Source organism: Capra hircus, chromosome 28 (assembly GCF_001704415.2).
Source record: "Capra hircus breed San Clemente chromosome 28, ASM170441v1, whole genome shotgun sequence".
Taxonomy (NCBI): domain Eukaryota; kingdom Metazoa; phylum Chordata; class Mammalia; order Artiodactyla; family Bovidae; genus Capra; species Capra hircus.
In genome coordinates this window covers 39,131,096-39,152,885 of record NC_030835.1, presented here as the reverse complement: position 1 = coordinate 39,152,885, position 21,790 = coordinate 39,131,096, and the positions used below count along the sequence as shown (strand labels likewise).

The following is a 21,790-nucleotide window of genomic DNA, read 5'->3' as shown; positions in this document are numbered from 1 at the left end:
TGGCTGTTACTATTACCTATAATAATAGCGATGTTAAAGGTGAGAAATCCATCAGAAAAAAAGGAAAAATTTTGAATATCATTAAGAATTAGTCCATTTTTTGGTCCAGATACATCTATTTGCAGGTCAGGAATAGAGACATCAACGCTGTATACTGTCACCCTGCTTATTTAACTTATGTGCAGAGTACATCATGAGAAACGCTGGGCTGGAGGAAGCACAAGGTGGAATCAAGATTGCCGGGAGAAATATCAATAACCTCAGACATGCAGATGACACCACCTTTATAGCAGAAAGTGAAGAAGAACTATAGAGCTTCTTGATGAAAGTGAAAGAGGAGAGTGAAAAAGTTGGCTTTAAGCTCAACATTCAGAAAACTAAGAACATGGCATTCAGTCCCATCACTTCATGGCAAATAGATGGGGAAACAGTGGAAACAGTGGCTGACTTTATTTTTCTGGGCTCCAAAATCACTGCAGATGGTGATTGCAGCCATGAAATTAAAAGACACTTACTCCTTAGAAGGAAAGTTATGATCAACCTAGACAGCATATTAAAAAGCAGAGACATTACTTTGTCAACAAAGGTCCGTCTAGTCAAGGCTATGGTTTTTCCAGTGGTCATGTATGGATGTGAGAGTTGGACTATAAAGAAAGTTGAGCACAGAAGAATTGATGCTTTTGAACTGTGGTGTTGGAGAAGATTCTTCAGAGTCCCTTGGACTGCAAGGAGATCCAACCAGTCCATTCTGAAGGAGATCAGCCCTGGGTGTTCATTGGAAGGACTGATGTTGAAGCTTTGGCCACCTGATGCGGAGAGCTGACTCATTTGAAAAGACCCTGATGCTGGGAAAGATTGAAGGCAGGAGGAGAAAGAGACACCAGAGGATGAGATGGCTGGATGGCATCACTGACTCAATGGACATGGGTTTGAGTGGACTCCAGGAGTTGGTGATGGACAGGGAGGCCTGGCATGCTGTGGTTCATGGGGTCGCAAAGAGTCAGACACAACTGGGCAACTGAATTGAAATGAACCGAATAGAGACACAGATGTAGAGATGGAGGGTGGGAGAAGAGGAGGCTAGGACAATTGGGAGAGTAGGACTGACACATATATACTACCATGTGTAAAACAGAGAGCTAGTGGGAACCTGCTGTATTGTACACAGAGCTCAGCTTGGTGCTCTGTGATGACCTAGAGGGGTGGGATGGGGGGTTGGCAGGGAGCTCAAGAGGGAGGGGATATGTGTGTACATATATCATTGTTGTACAGCAGAAACCAACACAACATTGTAAAGCAATTATATTCCAATAAGAAATTAAATTAAGTTAAATTATTAAAAAAGAACTAGTCCATTTTTTTTCTTCTGTAGGATGTAGAAAAGAGATTTAGAGTAGAAAAAATGACAATAAAGTTGGTTAAACTGTAAAAGGAATAATCGGAGACACCAACTGGTTAAAATCAGAAAACAATAATCTCCTGATAACTATCACCTTCCATGCAAAAGAAATCACCCCAAGGGTATTAAATAAAGTATTAAACATTACAATTGGAAAAATAACAATATGTCTACAGAGAGTGGCATCCAAATAAAACTAGTCACTAATTGGGAGAAAGGGAAGTGCAGAAGGGGTTGGGGATATAATAAATTTTACCACCAGAAAATTAGTCGTGATCTTGCAATATTTGAAAGAAGGAAAAGTGATGAATAATACTCTTTTGGAAAGTGTTGCAGAGGCCGACATCCTAGAACACGGCAGGTGCTTTTTCTTAAATCACAGACACAAAAACACAAGTGGCTGGCAGACGTTCATGTGTCTAAATGGCAGAAGATGAGGAAGAGCAGAAGGAAGTTTGCAGAAGGTGGCAAGGTCACTCAAGAAAGGCCATATTAACTTGAAAAGATTGAAGACAGCTCTAGGATGCCCAACAGAGAGGGACATCTCTGGCAAAAGTGCTTGCGCCAGGAAAGCAAAGTCCCCATGGAGCCAAGCTCTTTGCACACACAGTCCAAACAATGATCTGAAGTGGCAAAATTTTTGAAGACAACTGCAAGGGATGGCATTCGGCCCGAGTCTAGAAGGCTTGGGTCTGCACTTCTTTGGAAGCCCAGGGCCCAGAGAAGATTGCCTTCAAGCATCCCTCAACCTCAAACCGATTTTGTTTCAGGCAGCTGAGGGGAGGAAGAAAGAAGTTCAGACATGCAAGTGGACTATGGGAAAGTGTAAAGCATCAAGCATCTCAATGTGAGTATAAATAAAGTCACCAGAAGTAGAAGCACGAGAAAACAGCTTCTACAAATCAAAGAAGACTAAGTATGAACCATGCGATTCAACAGCAGAAAAAGCCTTTCTCATGAAGAAGCTGAATATGAGCGCTAGGACTGACCAGGGTGAGAGGTACCCTCTGGGACCAGCAGTCCAACAACGTACCAACAATCAAGTGGATCGGTCAGGCCTGTCGTGTCAGGGTGAGCAGGCTGCATACTGCACAAAGGCCTCCAGCTGACAGGGTTAAATGGTGACTGGAGTGCAGCCCCCGGGTCCAGAGCCAGGAAGGGGTGTCTTTTTGGACAGACCGCGTTTCCGTAATTCACATAAAGGCATCTTCTGTGTTAGAAGCAGGAGCAAAAAGGGGTAGCCAAAGAAATACAGAACCTAAGGAAAAATAGTTATGTATCCAAATGGGGGGTGGTCACAGACCGTGATAGAAGAGTTACCAGCTGGGTGTGACAATGACGACCACTGTGCACGGACCACCCACTGTATGTCTGGGGCAACACGGCCCCTGACAATATCCACTTTACGATCATTACAGCAGTTAGAAACGAAGTGGTGTTTATCCAAGCAAACAGTCTTCAAGTTTAAATTAAAAAGCAGACCTGGAAAGAGAGTGCCTGCGTGCTAAGTCAGCTCAGTGTGTCCAACTCTGTGCGACCCCGTGGACTGTAGCCCGCCAGCTTCCTCTGTCCATGGGAGTCTCCAGACAAGAGTACTTGCGGGTAGCGGGTAGCCATGCCCTCCTCCAGGGGCTCTTCCCAACCCAGAGATCAAACCCACGTCTTATGTCTCCTGCACTAGCAAGTGGCTTTGGTACCACTAGTGCCACTGGGCAAGACAAGTACGTCTGGCTAAAAGACAAAAAAAACTGAGGAAAATAAAGCCACAACCATAAAATAAAGAATAAAAATATATAATGCCTTATATGAGGTCTTGAAGAATGTAAAGTTTCCACCCCACTTTTTCCTGTATTCAGGTTGACCTTACCACCTCCCAGATGCTCAGAACTTCACTTGAGGACGGGTCACTGCTTCAGGGAATTCAAATCCTCTCTTGTATATCAGTATATCAGGTCAGGTAACACAGTGCTATGACAAGGCCAAAGACTTGGAGACAACAGGACCTCAGCTAAAATTCTGAATTTTACTACCAATTATCTAGATGGCCTTGGGCAAGTAACCTATGCCCTCTGGATCTCAGTGGCTTAATCTAAAAAAAAAAAAAAAAAACCATTTTACAGATGAGAAAACTGAGGCCCAGAGACGTGAAGAGACTTGCACAAAATCACACAATTGATAAGTAATAGGGCAAGGACATCTTTTGACACTAGTCTGGTGCTGCCAGAACTTATTCTGGGTCAGAATCATGCCCAGGGTGTTCCCATTTTAAAGCTCTACATGAATCTTCAAAGAATAAATATAAGAACACATGTAATAAATGAGAAACCAAACATCTCTGATGACAAACGGATCTTTCGGCTTGCCCAAACTAAAATTACGCTGATAATAAATCAAAGTAAAGCTCTTTTCAAACGCTCTAAAATGACCTTTGTTTTTAGGTCTGTATTTTGAGCATTTCTTGAAAATATATAGTTTATGAATGCTAATAAATAGCCTATTTTCCCCCTAGACCTAAATAAATGCTAGGGCTTAGAGATCAGTTGGCTTTGATAAATAATAACAAAAACTGTAGTTACCGATTCAAAGTCCCCATTAAATTAAAGGGTGGATTCTTCTTACAGAGCAACTGTCTTGACTAAGCTTGTTTAAACAAATTGTGAGAAGTCCAGAAACGTTCAGTTTCCCTTAAATAACAGAACTTTATATGTCCCTGCTGTCAGCAAGCAGCCAGGGATCTTTCTGGACTAAGTTCTCATAAGTGGAACAAACAGAGAAGGATGGTGACAATCTCAGGCGGCCCTGAAGTGCAGAAAAATATATTTAGGCATCAAAACCCAGAGAACAGAATCCTCCACTGGGGAAAAAGGATCTTTCATTCCTAAATTAATTTTCAGAAGACCAGAGCAAGAAAAGGACTACCTGCACTTTTTTCAATAAGATAGGCTATCATTCTTATTAGAAAACAGCAATATAATGAATGCACTCACATTAAATGATTCTGTAATGATTAAAAGCACAATGCATAAAGATATAAAAATTTCAGTATAACTGGTTTGATCCAGAAAACCTGATACAAAAGTATTTAAGGTATCACTTTTTTGATTTCTAAACTCTTGAAATTTAGCCAAAACTTACTTTGAAATATCATTAAAGAGAAATTTAGCTAAGGACAGTTTCTTATTCGCAAATATAAAGTAGAAATCAAGCTACTCAATGAAGCATAATTAGGTAGAAATTAAGGGTTCTGATCATACGCATACATCAAATCTTAAAAGGAGTTATGCAAAAAGGAGCCCATATTCATTTTAAAAAATCTGCAGGAATTATATTAAACATTAATTTGGTTGTTGCTGAGGAGTGGGATTAGAAGTGAAGTATGTATTGCCTTCATTATCAGGAAATGCTCAGAATGTGCTGTGAGAAAGACAACCTAATACTGACTGGAACAGAAGGACAGGAAGGTTGATTTTACTTCCACCAGTTTATTATGTATGAGATCACTGTTAACCAAAAACAGGGCACTCTGCTAGGTACAACAAGGAAAACCAAGATGAATTGACAAAATCAAAACCCATGTCCTCAAAAAGCTCACAATCCACGAGTAGAGCTAAAAAACATGTTCCAACAACTAAGTACAGAATTCAGAATATCCCACAGTACTGACAGTGAATAGAGAATGGTATTAGGGCAGGAGAGAAAAGAAATTGAAAAGAAAAGAAATTAGGTAAGTGGAAACAAGGATACCTAGACAGAAATGGCCATTCCACTGGGTTTTGAAGAATGGACAGATTTTGGCAAGTGAACGATGTGAAAAAAAAAAACAGTACTGAGAAGTAGTTTGATTCATTCATTCAATCAACTGTTAACTAATTCATTCAGTCCTCTATTCATTAATTCATTCAATCCTCCTATGAACCCTGTAAGGCTGCTGCTATTGGGTACACAAACCAGGAAGCGCAAGCTCACACAACCAGCGGGCAGAAGAACCAGAACTGCACCCAAGTCTGGCTCATATCTCCCCTGTGCTGCCCCTCTAGGCAAAGAGAAAACATGGGGAACTCTATGCCATGAAAACATGAAGGATAAGGTCACACAAGAAAAGGAAACAAATTTATTAAAGGGTCTCCAAGGACCAGCCATTTTATTAAGTGTTTTTTACATGAAATTTTATTTATTTTTCCCATGAAATGGTCATTATCACATCTATTTTAAGGGTGACAAAGTAAGATTTAGATTAAGGCCAAGAACAGGTCAAACAACAAATAAGTAGCCAAACAGAAATTTACACCAGGTCTGCATCCAATCCCAGGTCAAAAGCCAGAAGAATGGATAGCTTTACATGTTGATATAGGCCCCAAAACAACACTGTTTTAGTATTTTCCTCATTTTAAGGATAAAAGTTTTTTAATCAGGTAAAGTAAAAGTAACTTGCTCACAGAACTGGTAAGGAGTGAACCCAGAATTTAATGTAGGCAGCCTGACTTCAGAGCCAGACTTCTGATCCCATGGATAAACTACCACAAAGAGTAAATAGGAAAGAAATCACAGACAGCCTCTAATGGCAAAATGGGACTCTGTCAGCCATGCAAACTCATTGAAGATTTTTGCTGTGGAGAACATGATTAAGCTATGTTTCAGAAATTAAGTCCTTCAATAGGCATATCAAAATTCAATTCCAAACACATCTCACATGACCTAGAGCACCTTACTTGTAGAGCTTTTCAAAGAGGGTTAAACACTCTTTCCACTGGGTTTGTTTACCTATGAAGGTCATCTATGCAGTTATTCAGCAAGCCCTCAACTGTGTAACCTCACTAAGGGGTCAAATAAATTACATTAGATTTCTTCATCATTACTTTTTTCTACAGATTTCTTAACAGAGTGGTGTGGAAACTGCAAATGGAGTAACTGATCATTGAACCTGCCTCCCCAAAGCAAAACAGGAAAGGGAAGAAAAGGGTAACAGATTAACAAACGGAATAGCTTTGCCTTTAACGTTTGTTTCATTTGCCTGCTGGCTATCATGCACAGCATCTTATGCTAAATATTGTCCTAAGCTACCCAGCCAAGGGGCCTGGGGCTGTTCACATATAATATCGGTTCTACATTGCACAGTGACAAGCAGAGTCTGACTCATCGGAACAGCTAGCATCAATTCTTAATGACTCCCAGAGCCCCCAAAGTCCTTTCTACTTCTGCCGGGGGAGTCCCTCCCTGATCCTTTCCCTATACTTTCTCTGTACCAAATTCCCGAAGACTTTCTCCATTCCAGCTCTTAGGAATCACTGCCAATCCTTTCCATCCTGAAGGCAGATCCGCAGGCTTCCCCAGGGCTTGACTGGCCCCCAACCCCCACTCACCAGGTGCAGAGCCAGGGGCAGCAGGAGCAGCAACAGCCACAGGTAGAGGTGGCAGCTGTTGGTGAACTTGCTCTGATCGGGGTCGTGGTACCAGCCCCCGGTGAGCGCGGCCCACACGCCCTGCCGGAGCAGCTGCAGCACCTGGGACCCCATGCCTGCGCGCCGGGGCCAGCACGCGCCGCGCTGCCCGCTGCCCGGCGCCCGCCACCCGGACGCCCTCAGCTCTAACACGCGGGCCTTCGGGCGGCGTCACCGCCACCTTCCCCGCCCCCGCCCCCTCCAGCTCCTTCCGCCCCACGACCGAAACTCCAACTGCCTTTCTGCCCGGACCCGCGAATCGCGGCGCCGGAGCCGGCTGCTGCCACCGGGCAGGTGGGCGCCATGTCCGAGGGAGGAAGGATTTTCCCATGGTGCTCAGAGGCGGCTGCTCTGAGGATGCTCCAAAGGCTCCTCCCAGCGCCCGCCCAGAGTCCCTCCATCGCTTTCCCGGTGGCGGGGGAGGGGAGGTGCGCGGTTGCGGCGGGGACTTGGGGTGGGGGGAGAGGCGGGGGAAGAAGAATTTTGGAGCCCCTCCAGCCTCTTTTTTTGCCTCTGCCCACTTTCCCCTCCTTTTCGTCCCCATCTTTCTAATAGGGAATGTGGAAGGCTTAAAAATCAAAGATGTTCTAATTCAGAAGAGATAAACCAGGACAAGTTCCTTTTTTTTGCAGCCTGCACCAAAATAGTTATGTAACTCCGGCTCCTGTCACACATCGCTCAGTGTAATTTCTTCCTCTGAGCACTGCCTACACGGTTTCGTTCTCCTTAATTAACCGCTGACCTCAGACGTTCTTTTAGCTAAACTCTGCCTCTGCCCTTGACACTGAGCTTTTTCCTCCCTGATTTTTTTCCTCCCCACCCACCCCCCACTTTGTCCAACTTGACAGATAAAGAAGATAACCACCTTTGGGGAATAATTTCAGAAGCCTCAGTTTGCTTGTCTTTTTACGTTTCCTAGAACATAATCTCAGGCATTCATTGGGTATACTATTTAGAGAGGATGATCCACTAGAAAGGTATCACTGAACCAATAATCTTTGGCCTTTTATAGTAGAGAAATTTCAGATTCTCTCCTGAAAGCAGGCTTTGGACAGGGAAGAAATTAAGAGGAACTTGCCTTCTTAGGATAAAGGAAGGAAGCCCTCATCATTAGTAATTGATAACCTAAAGTAATGAGCTTCATATTGTTGATGAGAACAAATTTTGGGAAGCTGGAGATAAAAGGGAATTTGTTTTCCTTAGGAACGAGCGGAGGAAGGCTTGTGTGAGCTGGAATATTTGGAGAAGAACAAGGATTAGAAGGTGCCAAGCCTCAGCACATGCCTTTTCTGCCTCCTGCTTGCCTCACCTGACATGCGCACCCGGGCACGCCCTGGCTACGCTCTGGTCTGCAGCAGCTTTAGAGCATGGCTGCCTTAGGCAGGCCCAGGACAGGCACACAGCCTCCCTGTGCAGAAAGGAAACAAGGCAAGGGCCATCCTGAGGAGCAGGTCTGGGACATGAAAGTCCAAACTCACACTGATATGTAAACCTTCAGTTTTAACCACTCCTTAATCTATTCAGCATTCATCTGCAGGAATGACTAACCAAAATGTACTAATGCTGTTTTCTGTACTGGAAAAATCATTTTCTCATAGACTCAGGGGATACTATACTTGTTTTTATATGGACTCATTACTTGAAACCTATCAGGCTCTCTATAAATGTTTAATGAATAAATCAGTCAATCAACTCCACAGGAAAGATCCACATTAAAGGATCATCTCATGTGCTTCGGTCTAGGAGGAATAGCCATGCAACAGATCTATTCCTGCATTGAAGAAGTGCCTTTATTCATTCATGCCCGATTCATCAAAATATTTAATGAGCACCTTCTGTGTGCCAGGCATTTTGCTGAAGACAGAGAAAGCAAGTATAAAATATATATATACAGTCACTACCATGGAGTTCACAGACTACAAGAGGAGACAGACAGATCAACAAAGACTTGGAATTAAGTGTGCTGTGAGCACATTTAATAGGACTGAATATACATTTGCTGTTGCTTGCCTGTGTGTCAGTTGCTCAGTCATGTTTGACTCTTTGCAACCACATAGACTGTAACCCGGCAAGCTCCTGTGCTCATGGGATTTTCCAGGCCAGCATACTGGAGTGGGTAGCCATTTCCTTCTCCAGGGGGGTCTTTCCAACCCAGGGATTGAACCCATGTCTCCTGTGTCTCCTACACTGCAGGCAGATTCTTTACCTGCTGAGCCATCCGGGAAACCCATGGAGGTGCACAAGCAGACTGTTGGAGGGTACGTTCTATGTACACCCACTGTTCCTATGCTAGGAGCCACTTCAAGGATGCAGCCTTGAGAGAGTAATATGTGGTTGAGACCATCTAGACTGTATACATTATGGCCTCTCTGTAAACTCTTAAGTTTCTGGCAGGAAGTTGTGGCAATCTGCCTGTCTTGCAGCCACCCAAGACAAGCCTCGTATATAAGTTCCCTTGCTTATTAAACCTGCCACCTATCAATCTGGAGTGGCTGCCTCCTTCATCTCTTCCTTGGCTTCTTTTGAATCAGTTCAGTTCAGTCTCTCAGTCATGTCTGACTCTTTGAGACCCCATGGGCTGCAGCACGCTAGGATTCCCTCCATCACCAATTCTCAGAGTTTACTCAAACTCATGTCCATCAAGTCAGTGATGCCATCTAACCATCTCATCTTCTGTTGTCCCCTTCTCCTCCCACCTTCAATCTTTCCCAACATCAGGGTCTTTTCCAATGAGTCAGCTCTTTGTGTCAGGTGGCCAAAGTATTGGAGCTTCAGCTTCAGCATCAGTCCTTCCAATGACTATTCAGGACTGATTTCCTTTAGGATTGACTGGTTTGAATAGATTATCTTTTATTGTTGAAACTTTTTATATTACCTTGAAAGTCATAAACCTGTAAGCCTTTTTTTTAAAGAGGTCATGTGAAGTAAGATATTTCTAATGGGGGTAAAATTTTGCAGTAGAAAGAATGATGCCAGGACGTGGAGGACACGAATATAGAAGGAGCACGGAGGAGTGCAGGCAGGGCGTAGGTACTTTTGTGTCAGAGTTGGAGGTAAAGTGAAGATTATTTATTCAGGGATTTCTCAGAGTATCCATAAAGAATTTAGAGAGAGCAGAGAAAAAATAGGCTAATCCTCAGTCAGTAAGCACAAAAAAGTATGGAAATAAGGACAACAAGACTGCATTTAGGAGAAATTCCTAATGAATAGAATGCTAACTCTTCACTCCAAGATAACTTGAGATTTTCCCAAATATGTCTAGTTATGCATAAGAGTGAACATATAAAACACATTTTTGTCTTTTTAATTGCATATTATGAAGTAGAAAACACCAATTATTATTACTGTCGTTCTTGGAAAAAAAGGCAGAGTGGCCTTTACTCATCTGTAACACTGGGTGGCACCAGAGCACTGCATCAAGTGACGTGAACTATAGCCTAGTGCAGACACTTCAAAGCAAGACTAAGCTTGCCTCCAAAATGATACTTCTACATTCCCCTGATTAGTTTGTTCATGTCTTCTGAAGACCACTGTGGGTGGCCATTATTTATCTAAATCAGTTTTTAACCTTATATACCAATTAGTGTCCCCAAAGAACAGAAGTAATAGCACCCAAAGTATATTCTAAACTCTAATTTAAAACTTTACAGAAATAAAAGAGGACTTTATCTATAAACATTAAAAGGGTGCATCATGCCCCTATGCCCCAAAACAACAGAAAAGTGAACAGGAAGATAGCTCCTAGGGCAACTGACATCTCCAGAGCAGGACCTTAGTGAACTCACTTTCCCACAAAAAAAAAAAAAAAAAGAAAGAAAATACAGGCAGAGCAATCAAAAGCAACCATTTCAGTACCAGGAAAGTTCACCAACCCATAGACTGAACTTCAGATCATCCACAAGAGGAATTATTGAACTTAGGTAAGACAGTAGGGTCTGTGACATTTTAACAGGAGCCACTCCCATCTCTCCTTCCTTTCCAAGCTCAGTGATCCACCCTATAGAATCCTGCTGCTGCTGCTGCTAAGTCACTTCAGTCATGTCCGACTCTGTGCAACTCCATAGACGGCAGCCCACCAGGCTCCCCCGTCCCTGGGATTCTCTAGGCAAGAACCCTATAGAAAGATAAAAGGATATTTTGGGCTGAAATGAAAAGACACTGGACAGCAACTCCAATCCACACAAAGAAACAATGAGCACCAGTAAAGGTATCTACCCAAGTATATATTAAAAACATGTAAATATATTCTCCTTTACAACCCCTCTATTCTCATATGAGAATAAAAGGGGACTTCCATAGGGATTTCCCTGGTGGTTCAGTGGCTAAAACTCCATGCTCTCAATGTAGGAGGCCCAGGTCTAATCCCTGATCAGGGATCACGTGCCACAACTAAGAGTTCACATGCCAGGACTTCCCCTGTGGTCCGGTGGTTAAGAATCCACTTACCAAAGGAGGGTTCTATCTGTGGTCGGGGATCTAAGATCCCACATGCCACAGGACAACTAAACCTGTGTGTCTCAACTAAAACCTGATTCAGCCCAAAATACATATAAATAATTAATAAACATTGTTTTTAAAAGAGTTCGCATGCCTTGAGTAAAGATTCTGCATGCCGCAATGAAGATGAGAGATCCCACATGCTGCAACTAAGACACAGCACAGCCAAATAAATAAAACAAATAAATATTTTTAAAAATAAAGACAACTGCATAAAGCAGGAATTCCTCCCTAGTATTGTTCTAACATGCAACATAAACACATTTTCACTTTGTTAAGTGAATAAGTTTTAGGAGTCTATTTTTACTGTAGCAAAACTACTGTAACACAGAAACTGTTAGCTTGAAATAGTACAAATGTAATAAAACCTAAGAGTTGTCATTGCAAGGAAACATCTTACAGACTGGAAAGATGGAGACCCAGGTTATGCAGTTATACATTTTTTTGGTAACAATGTCCTCTTTAAGGACTCAGATAACCTACCAATAGCTACTGGAATTATGGTTCCAAAGAAAGAAACTGGAAAAGAAAAGAATATGTGGGCATATGGACTGTTCTGGGTCCATTTAGCAAAAAATAATTGAATTATTTCCAAACAGAAGACCAGAGCCCTGAGTAGCCTCAGCATGTAGCTGATTCACCAGCCTAAATAACTTCTTCTTACTTGGAAATAGATTACAATTAAAATAAATTAATTTCTGTTGCATTAGGTCACCAAAATTGGGGGATCCATTTGCTACTGCAGCTTAGCCTGCCCTAGCTAATATAAGAAACGATGAAAATAAATTAAGCATAGAAATCAAGAAAAACAACAACAAACTCAAGGAAAGCAGATAGAAGGAATAAATGAGTATAAATGCAGAAATTAATCGTTAGAAAAGAGAAAAGCAATAGAATTAATAAATAAATACAAAAACACAAAAGTTTTGTTGGGGGAGGACAATAAAGTAGATAAATCAATGGCTCTCCTGAATAGAAACAAAAGTAGAAAACATAACTAGGCAAAAAGAAATTTAAAGCAAAGAAAATAGAAAGAAAGAAATTAAAATAATCATGAGAATATTTTGCTGAAGAATATTTAAATAAATGTGGGAACCCAGGTGAAATAGGTAATTATCTAGGAAAATAAAATTACCAAATCTCAGCCCAGAAGAGAGAAAATCTAAAGCAAAAAATGACCTTATGGAATTAATAGAGAATATTATGAAATGGTACTCATTCAAGAAGCACAAAACCCAAATTGTTGCACAGCAGATTTGTTCAAACTTTATGAGACAGGTAATTCCAGTATAATTAAACTGTTTCATAACACTGAAAAAGAAGAAAGACATTTCTGAATCCTTTATATGAAGGTAACATAACATATATTCCAAAAATTAAATAAAATATTGTAACCGTAGCTAATCACAATTATGAATATTGATGCAAAAATCCAAATTATACATTAGCAACCTGAATATAGCACCACATTAAAAGCAAAGGCAGGGTCATTCCAGGAAAACAAAGATGATTCAGCCCCTAAAGGGTGCCATTAAAGGAGGTAAATTTAGGATGTCCATTATGAAAACCATTACTTGGTATAATCTGGGAACACTGGTCAATGTCTTGGAGAAGATATCACATGATGAAAACTTTAAAGGCTACCAAAGGAAACCAACCATGGACTCCCTCATAGCTCAGTCGGTAAAGAATCTGCCTGCGATGCGGGAGACCTGGGTTTGAGTCCTGCATGGGAAAGATCCCCTGGGAAAGAAATGGCAACCCACTCCAGTATTCTTGCCTGGAGAATCCCATGGACAGAGGAGCCTGATGGGCTATAGTCCACGGGATCATAAGAGTTAGGCACAACTTAACAGCTAAACAACCACCACCACCAAAGGAAATAAAAAGACCTAACAGAAAATTGTGAGCCTGGAAGATTTCAATGTTACAAATTTGGGGTGAATTAATTTGCATCCCTATTTAGGAAATCCCAGTTTAGGATTCCTAATTCCTAAATCCCAATCCCAATTCCTAAATCCAAATTTAGGAAACCCAAAGGAACAAACTAAAAATACACACAACATCGATAAATCTTACAAATATAAGCTAATTAGCTCAAAAGAATATGTGTACATCCTGATTTCATGTGTAATACCTTTGAAAAGAGGTAAACCTAATTTATGATGTCAGGATAGGAGGTTTCTAGGTTTCTACTGATGTTCTGTTTCTTGATCTCTGGGCTGCTTACACAAATGAGATTAGTTTGTGTTCTGTATAGATAAGTAAGTAGAACTGCCAGGAAAATTCTGGAAACAACTATTAGTGAGGAGGATTAGTCCTAGCTGACACTGTAGTATTGTGGTCCTGGGGCACAGGTAAACAGAAATGTCAGAGAGATAGAAGGATGGAGGGGGGACAGAGGAAGATGTTAAGAGAAAACTTATATAAAATCAGTTTCAATAATTAAGGGATACTTTCCTACTATGACCTAGACTCCATAAAGGAAAAAAGATTCAACTATATAGAAGTTAAAAGAAAAAGAAAAATTTAAAAACTTCATTTAAAAAATCACACAGATAAACCAGAATGGAAAAGAATATAAAAACGAACATATGTATACATGTAACTGAATCACTTTGCTGTACGATAGACATTAACACAACATTGTAAGTCAACTATACTTCAGTTAAATAAATAAAAGTGTTTGGCAAAAAAAAATTATGCAGAGAGAAAAAGTCTAGACACACTAGTAAAAATAGGTGTACCTCATAGTCGATAAGGTACACATATCTTGATACACATATCAATATATGTACATGTAAGGCACACATATATTGATGAGTCATTTAATAGGCACAGACCTCCTAAATATCAACAAGAAATAAGGTCAACCAAAAATGACCAAAAGGAAAGAACAGTTCACAGAAAGGGTAATTCAAATGACTCAGATGTCTGAAACGATGTTCAGTCTCAGTCATAGTAAGAAAACTTTTTAAATATATACTCAGGAACTTCCTGGTGGCCCAGTGGTTCCGACTTTGCCTTCCAATGCAGGCGGTATGGGTGCAGTTGTTGGTCAGGCAGCTCTGATCCCACATGCCTCATGACCCAAAAACTAAAACATGAAACAGGCAATATTATAACAGAGTCAATAAAGAATTAAAAATGTGTATGCAAAAATGAATAATTAGAACACGTGAATACACTGAAGATTTTTCAAGGTTCTTTCCAGGTAGATCCTAAGCATGGAAAATATTTAACAACGGGGCAGTCAGTCAAGGGAATAATGAACTGCTAGAAGAATATTAGTTTCACTTGATTCATGTCAATATATGGCAAAACCCACTACAATATCATAAAGTAATTAGCCTCTAATTAAAATAAATAATTTTTTTAAAAAAAGAATATTAGTTTCACTTGCAAAAGCAGACTTAGAATCCATCAAAAGTAGGAAAAATAAAGTTTCCAGTACCAAACTTAATATTAAGGAAAAATCAGTATCTGGCATAAGAGGAAGCTGAGGCTCAGATTCTATGTGTTGAATATATCATGATGTGTTAATATTTTTTTAAGATGTTAAATTTCAGATCTTTGAGAGACTGAGGATTTGAAGGTTTTTTTTTTTTTAATGATATTCTTACTGTTCTAGAAAAACCAGTTTGTTCAAGAGCATTATTAGATAAGACAACACTCCTTGAAATAGATATTCCCTGAAAGGTTTCCCTCATTGAACCCTCAGCTTAATCAAGTGGCTCGAGAGAAGATCAGGAAGACGTCAAATAATCCTGTGAGGAAGTAGCAAGCGCAGACGATGCTTGACATTTACAGGACACATTTCAGCCTTCACAGAACTTCACACTCACCAGTTCCTTCAGCATAATACAACTAACCCTAGAAGGTAACAACACCACCCAGAAAATCAGCAGGTCCACCTGATGACTGACGCAGATGCTGTGGCTCTGGGCCCTGAAAACTTCTTACAGAGACTAGAACTCACATTGAGGCAGGAGAAAGGGGGACAGCAGGAACGGATGGAAACAGGGTAGCTACAGCTGGGATGCACCACCTTTGTATTTAAAGGAAGACAAGGTCAGCTGGGTTCATTTAAGAGTTCTGAAGAAACTTCCGCAGAAATGTAAAAGGCTGAGAGGGGCCTTCCCTGGCAGGCCGATGGCTAAGACTCCACGCTTCCACTGCCGCAGGGCAAGGCGTCCAGCCCTAGACGGGGAACTAACGTCCAACATGCTACAAGGCCAAAGTCTTTTTTAATTTTTAAAAATAAAAAGACTGAAAGAAAGTGGTTACTTCATGAGAGAACCCTGAACCACATCGATCAGGACTGAATTAGTGTATGCCCAAAGCAGTAATTTAGGAAAAAAAAATTATTGGATTTAGTTTTCCTTCTAAGAATTTCAAAAGAGCTGTTTAATTTTCTTATCATTAATTTTCATGGTATTCATCCTATTCTTAAGTGTCTTAGTATTCTAATTTTATGTGTACTTTAAAAAATTGGACAGTTGAAACAGAAGCTCAAGGTCTCTAAAAAGGTCAGTGGTGTAACTTTGTTGTGTGTCTCGGTCTGTTTTAGGAAGCTTCTACTCCCATACTCCCAAAGGAGATTTGATGTGCAGGAAAACGATTCTTCTCATAGAATGAACACCACAAAAGAACAGGGACAGAGTAGATTTGTCCAGATTAGAAAAATCAGCTGATATAAACAGACCCATGAATCTGTGAGGCCTGAATCTAAGAATCAGACATTCTGATCAAGAACGTGAACTCACTGTATATTTCGTGACATAACTGGCAAGCTGCTGGCACTTAATCAAAACTAAACATAGCGAGTATAAACTCATTCTCTGTGGTTTAGTCACTGCCATATTAGGAGGATGAGTTGCTCTTTCTCTCTTTTTAAAATCCTCCTTGTCCTCAGCATCCTCTGTTTAGTATTTCTAGAAGTTTGTTAAGAATTAGTCATTATATTTGAAAAGAGTCCAGCAAATTACAAATAAAAGAAACTAATTCTGATAGGACAAAATGTACTCAAATGGCAACTCGGTGGAAGGGCGACCTTTCTATCTCAGGTCCAAGGTCGTGAGTTTTGTAGCTTTCCTTTAGAAGGGATATCGTCAAGAATTTAAAAAGGCCTTGACTTTCTGAAGCCACTCAGATTTTTACATTGTTGTATTATTCAGTGAAGTAGTTCATTGTGCATCTGAGTAGCTCTGACTGGAATTTGTAACTGTAAGCGTAGACAGGCAAGGCGCCAGTCTTGTCCAGTGATTAAAGTTACAGAAATTCTAAAAATCACGATGACTCGGTCTAAAGCTGAAAGCCAACTGAAACTTTGAGAATAAACAGCAACCTGACACACAGACTCAATTCAAAGCATCAACTCTTAGAAAACATGACAGTAAGCATTAACTTATCATTTCTGATCCATCATCATCAATGTTATTATTATTCATTTAACCCTGCATCTTTAAACTTATGAAAAGGAAGCCAGAGAGCTAGATCCAGGAAAAGTTCATTTACAGTCTCAACATACAGAATTGTTAAACAACAAGGGAACTATATTTAATATCCTGTGATAAACCATAACGAAAAGAATGTATATATGTGTGTGTGTGTATATATATATGTATAGAATACATGCATAACTGAATCACTTTGTTGTACAGCAGAAATTAACACAATTGTAAATCAACTATATTTCAATTTTTTAAAAAGTAGTCTTAAGAAAAGAAAACCACTGAGCTCATGAGTTGGGCCTTTTCCACAATGAGGAAGTCCAAGCACAGTGTGAACTCCTTTCTGGTATCTGCTCACTCAATCTTTCTCCAGATAATTACCTGTCCCATTCCTTTCTCTCCTTCAAGTCTCAGATCAAATCTCCCCTTCTCAATGAGGCCACCTTGTCCACACTGTTGACCACCACAGTATGCCCTAGCTCCCTCCACCTCCCCCTCCACCCCCAATTTCTGAGCTATCTTTTCTTGCTTTTCATTTTTATAAAATAAATTTATCAAATTCTAATATACAGTGTAATTTGCTTACTTATTCTATCTACGCTTTTAAAATATAAACTCCATGAGGGCTTCCCTGCAGGTTCACTGGCTAAGACCCTGCACTGCCAAGGCAGGGGGCCCAGGTTCAACCCCTGGTTAGAGAACTAGATCCCACCCTCCTCAGGGATGGAGTTTGCATGCCGCAACTAAGATCTGGTGCAACCAAGTAAATTTACTATGGGCTCCATGACAAAAAAAGAACTTTCTTTGTTTCGTTCACCTAGATTGCTGCCTGACACTCAAAAAAAAAAAAAAAAGTTGAATGATGAACCTAGTTGTTCTGTATATTCTATCCTATCACTATTAATCTCTATTATTATTTGACTTTATTGTGGCATGGTTCATGATGAACGATAGCAAGAGTACTGGTAGCAACACAATAAAAGTTGATAATAAATGATAATAGTAATAAAAATTAGTTGCACGTGTGTATAATTTGGCTGACTCAAAAAACATTATGTTTTGTGATGTTACATGCTCCAAAGCCTTGGAAATTACCATGCTAACTTTTAATTCTAACCACCTTGTGAATATTTTTGAATTTTTCTTGGCAGATGACATTGATCTTTGGCATAGAAAAATATACCAAATGGAAGCCAAAAAAAGGATAAATATGTTTTCTGTTGAATTTTCTATTCTGATGTCTCCTTTGTGAATAGTAATTAATATTAAAATAATAAGAGGTAACATTTATTAGCACTAGTTAAGTGTTATACTCCAATATACTAGTTAAGTGAATCTTCAAAACACCACCATGGGGCAGATGCTATCGTTCTATAATTTTGCATAGGCAATGGTAGAACATTCAATCATGTGATAAGTAATGACAAAGTCAAGACTGGAACCCAGGACTGTTGACAGACTCTTGCTGTTATACCAAATTGATAAAACATTTCACACACACACCATTTTCCAAGTGTTCAGTTCAGTTCAGTCGCTCAGTCGTGTCCAACTCTTTGTGACCCCATGAACCACAGCACGCCAGGCCTCCCTGTCTATCACCAACTCCCGGAGTTCACCCAAACCCATGTGCATTGTGTAGGTGATGCCATCCAGCCATCTCATCCTCTGTCATCCCTTTCTCCTCCTGCCCTCAATCTTTCCCAGCATCAGGGTCTTTTCAAATGAGTCAGCTCTTCGCATCAGGTGGCCAAAGTATTGGAGTTTCAGCTTCAACATCAGTCCTTCCAATGAACACCCAGGACTGATCTCCTTTAGTAGGGACTGGTTGGATCTCCTTGCAGTCCAAGGGACTCTCAAGAGTCTTCTCCAACACCACAGTTCAAAAGCATCAATTCTTCTGCGCTCAGCTTTCTTTATAGTCCAACTCTCACATCCATACATGGCTACTGGAAAAACCATAGCCTTGACTAGATGGGCCTTTGTTGGCAAAGTAATGTCTCTGCTTTTTAATATGCTGTCTAGGTTGGTCATAACTTTCCTTCCAAGAAGTAAGTGTCTTTTAATTTCATGGCTGCAATCATCATCTGCAGTGATTTTGGAGCCCAGAAATCCAAAGTAATAATTTCCAAGTGTAATCCAAGGTAAATAATGAATGACAGCTGGCATTTCCAAAGTTCCAAGTCATCAATCAAAGTGCTTTTTGTCTTAAAAAGTTTGAGCAATTCTATCAAACCGTTAAACTTCCTAATATTCTGTTTTATGTCTAGAAGAAGAAGACCCAATAAAAGTAACTAAAGCTTCTAAGAAACATTTTTTTATCCAAAAGATTTTTTCATGTCTTAAACAACTTACGCAGTTTTGAGGGAATATTTTTCCTGATCCCTCTTTCTCATCTCTCCAGGGTTTCTCATCTCTCCTTACATCCAGACAACTCAGCTCATTTTTTAAGCCCTTTCTAACCTGACTTCCTTTCTCAACTTTTCTCAGGAAAATATCCTTTCCTGTCAGTGAGTCATCTCAATGGCCCATGTACACCAGAATCCTTATTCTTTCTTCCTTATGTTTTCTTCTTCATCCTCTTACAATCCTATCTTTCCCATCCACTTGTTTACTCCACCAACCCTAAAAGTTCTCTCATCTGTTACACTGTCTCTCCATGAGGGCTTCCCTGAAGGCTCAGGTGGTAAAGAATCCACCAGCAATGTGGAAGATCTGGGTTCGATGCCTGAGTTGGGAAGATCCCCTAGAGAAGGGAAAGGCTACCCACTCCAGTATTCTGGCCTGGAGAATTCCATGGACTGTATAGTCCATGGGGTCGCAAAGAGTTGGACACGATCAAGTGATTCTCACTTCACTTCATTTCTCCATGAAGGTGACCAGGCATCCTGGGATTTCAGCCTGACTGGCTTCCCAGGTGGCTCTGGCCAAGGCAGGAGACGTGGGAGATGAGGGTTTGGTCCCTGGGTTGGGAAGATCTCCTAGAGGAGGCATGGGCAACCCACTCCAGTATTCTTGTCTTGAAAATCCCATGGACAGAGGAGCCTGGCCAGTATAGTCCACAGGGTTGCAAAGAGTCGGACATGACTGAAGCGACTTCACACACGGCACTACTTTCTAGTCTCATCTGCCACAGGAAACTCTCAGCCTCTAACAGTTTCCTGAGCCCACTGTTTATTTGTACTCACACACCATTTTTCTATGAATCCTAGACATACTTAACTCAAATGGCATTCAGCAAAGCATGTCCCAGTGACCCCAAGCATAATAGATTGCTCCTTCAACTTGAGCCCAGGACACTTGGCTTATTCTTCTGTCCTGGCACTTATTCATTCTCTCTTATTCTCTAAGCCTGCGGCTTTGTAACCTCCAATCCTTAGCCTAGTCTCTTACAGAGTAAGCGCTCCCTAAGTATAACTAAATGAGATGTAGTCACACCTGGAAGGTTTGGTCCACCATCTCCGTCAACATAGAGCAGAGACCCACGGGTCTGTTCTGTGGATAATCACGGTAGAAACTGGAAATAGGGGTAGCATGGAGGACTAACGGGGTGGAGCGGGGAGGCCCTGACACGCTGCGCTGGGCGTTGCTTTCCCTTCTGCCGCAGAGGAAGAGAGGCTGGCTGCATCTCAGCGGTGGTCCGTCTCAGGAGGACTAATTATGGTGTTCCCTTCCACAGACCTCATCACGGGTAAATCCTCAAAGATGCAAGGTTTTCTTTTTCTTTTTTTTTTTTTAATTTTAAAATCTTTAATTCTTACATGCGTTCCCAAACATGAACCCCCCTCCCACCTCCCTCCCCATAACATCTCTCTGGGTCATCCCCCATGCACCAGCTCCAAGCATGCTGTATCCTAGATGCAAGGTTTTCTAACTTAATGAATGAAAAAATTTTAGAGAAGAAAGTACGTTTACACAAGAAAACCCCAAAGTTCCTATCTCTAGACCTAAAACGGTCCTTGCCCCCAAACATAAAAGCTTCCCTTTCTGACGCTGTTGGAAGGCGATCATTCGCTACGCGGAGTAAATGCAAGCGTGTGAAGGCCCTGCTTCCCAGGACATTTATGTACTCCGGTAAACGAGCAGCCAGGACACGTCGAGGACTTAGCTTTCTGTGCACAGATTCTCTTGCTTTATTCGCCTTCCCTGGGCAATATGTAAGTTTACGGGCTCTAGCACCCAGTGATTGCCAACGCCTCCTACACCCGAACCTGTGGGTTCCCAGGTCCTCTCCCGTTGGAGTCCACAGTACAGACGAAGGCGGGATTATCTGTCACCAAGGACGAGCGGCCGGGTCTTGCACACCAGTTCTCGTCGCCCCGTCAGTTCTGGGCTGCATGCCCAGGGAGCCGGTCTGCAGCCTCGCTCCATCTGTTCGGACCTGTCCCAGGACGCACCACAACTCTCAGTCCAATCTCTGTTCAGCTTAAGGCACCAGGTCGTCTTCATCTGCTGCCACCGCGTTCCAGACAACAGTGGAGAACAGTATAGTCTCCGAGCCTAACCTTGGGCTTCATTTAAATTCTCCCGAAAACCTCTCGCAGCCCGGGGCTGGCTCCGTCTCCCCGGACTCAAGGGTAAGGCGCACCCGAAGAGGTGGAGCGCGAGCCTCGGGGGCGGTGGGACCCAAATGGGTGGGGCCGGCCCAGGTGTGGTGCGGCCGGCGCTGGAGGTAGGGCGGCCCCTGGATGCGCGACGGGCCCTGGTGGGAGGGGGCCAGGCCTGGAGGGGGCGGGCCCAGGAGAAGGCGGACACTGGGGGCGGAGCAGGCCCTGGGGGCGGGGCGGACACAGGGTGAGGGGCGGGCCCCTGAGGTGGGGCGGCCCATGAATGCGCGACTGGGCCCCGGTGCGGGGCGGGCCCGGCCCCGAGGGGGCGGGCCCAGGCGACGGCGGCTCCTGGAGGCGGGGTGGGCCCTGGTCGGAGGGGGGAAACGGGCCCGGAGGGGGCGGGCCCAGATGGCCGCGGACCGGGAGAGCCGGGCAGGCCCTGAGTACTGTGAAGGC

At 42.0% G+C, this 21,790-nt stretch overlaps 1 protein-coding gene across 1 annotated transcript in view; it reads right to left on the bottom strand.

Moving 5' to 3' along the window:
• Nucleotides 1-7,103, bottom strand: part of PCNX2 (pecanex homolog 2 (Drosophila)) — a 309,639-nt gene extending 302,536 nt beyond the window's left edge. The window contains exon 1 of the mRNA XM_018042531.1: nt 6,760-7,103. Within this exon, the coding sequence (XP_017898020.1) occupies nt 6,760-6,912 (153 nt within the window). The 5' untranslated portion in view covers nt 6,913-7,103. The remainder of the gene's footprint in view (nt 1-6,759) is intronic.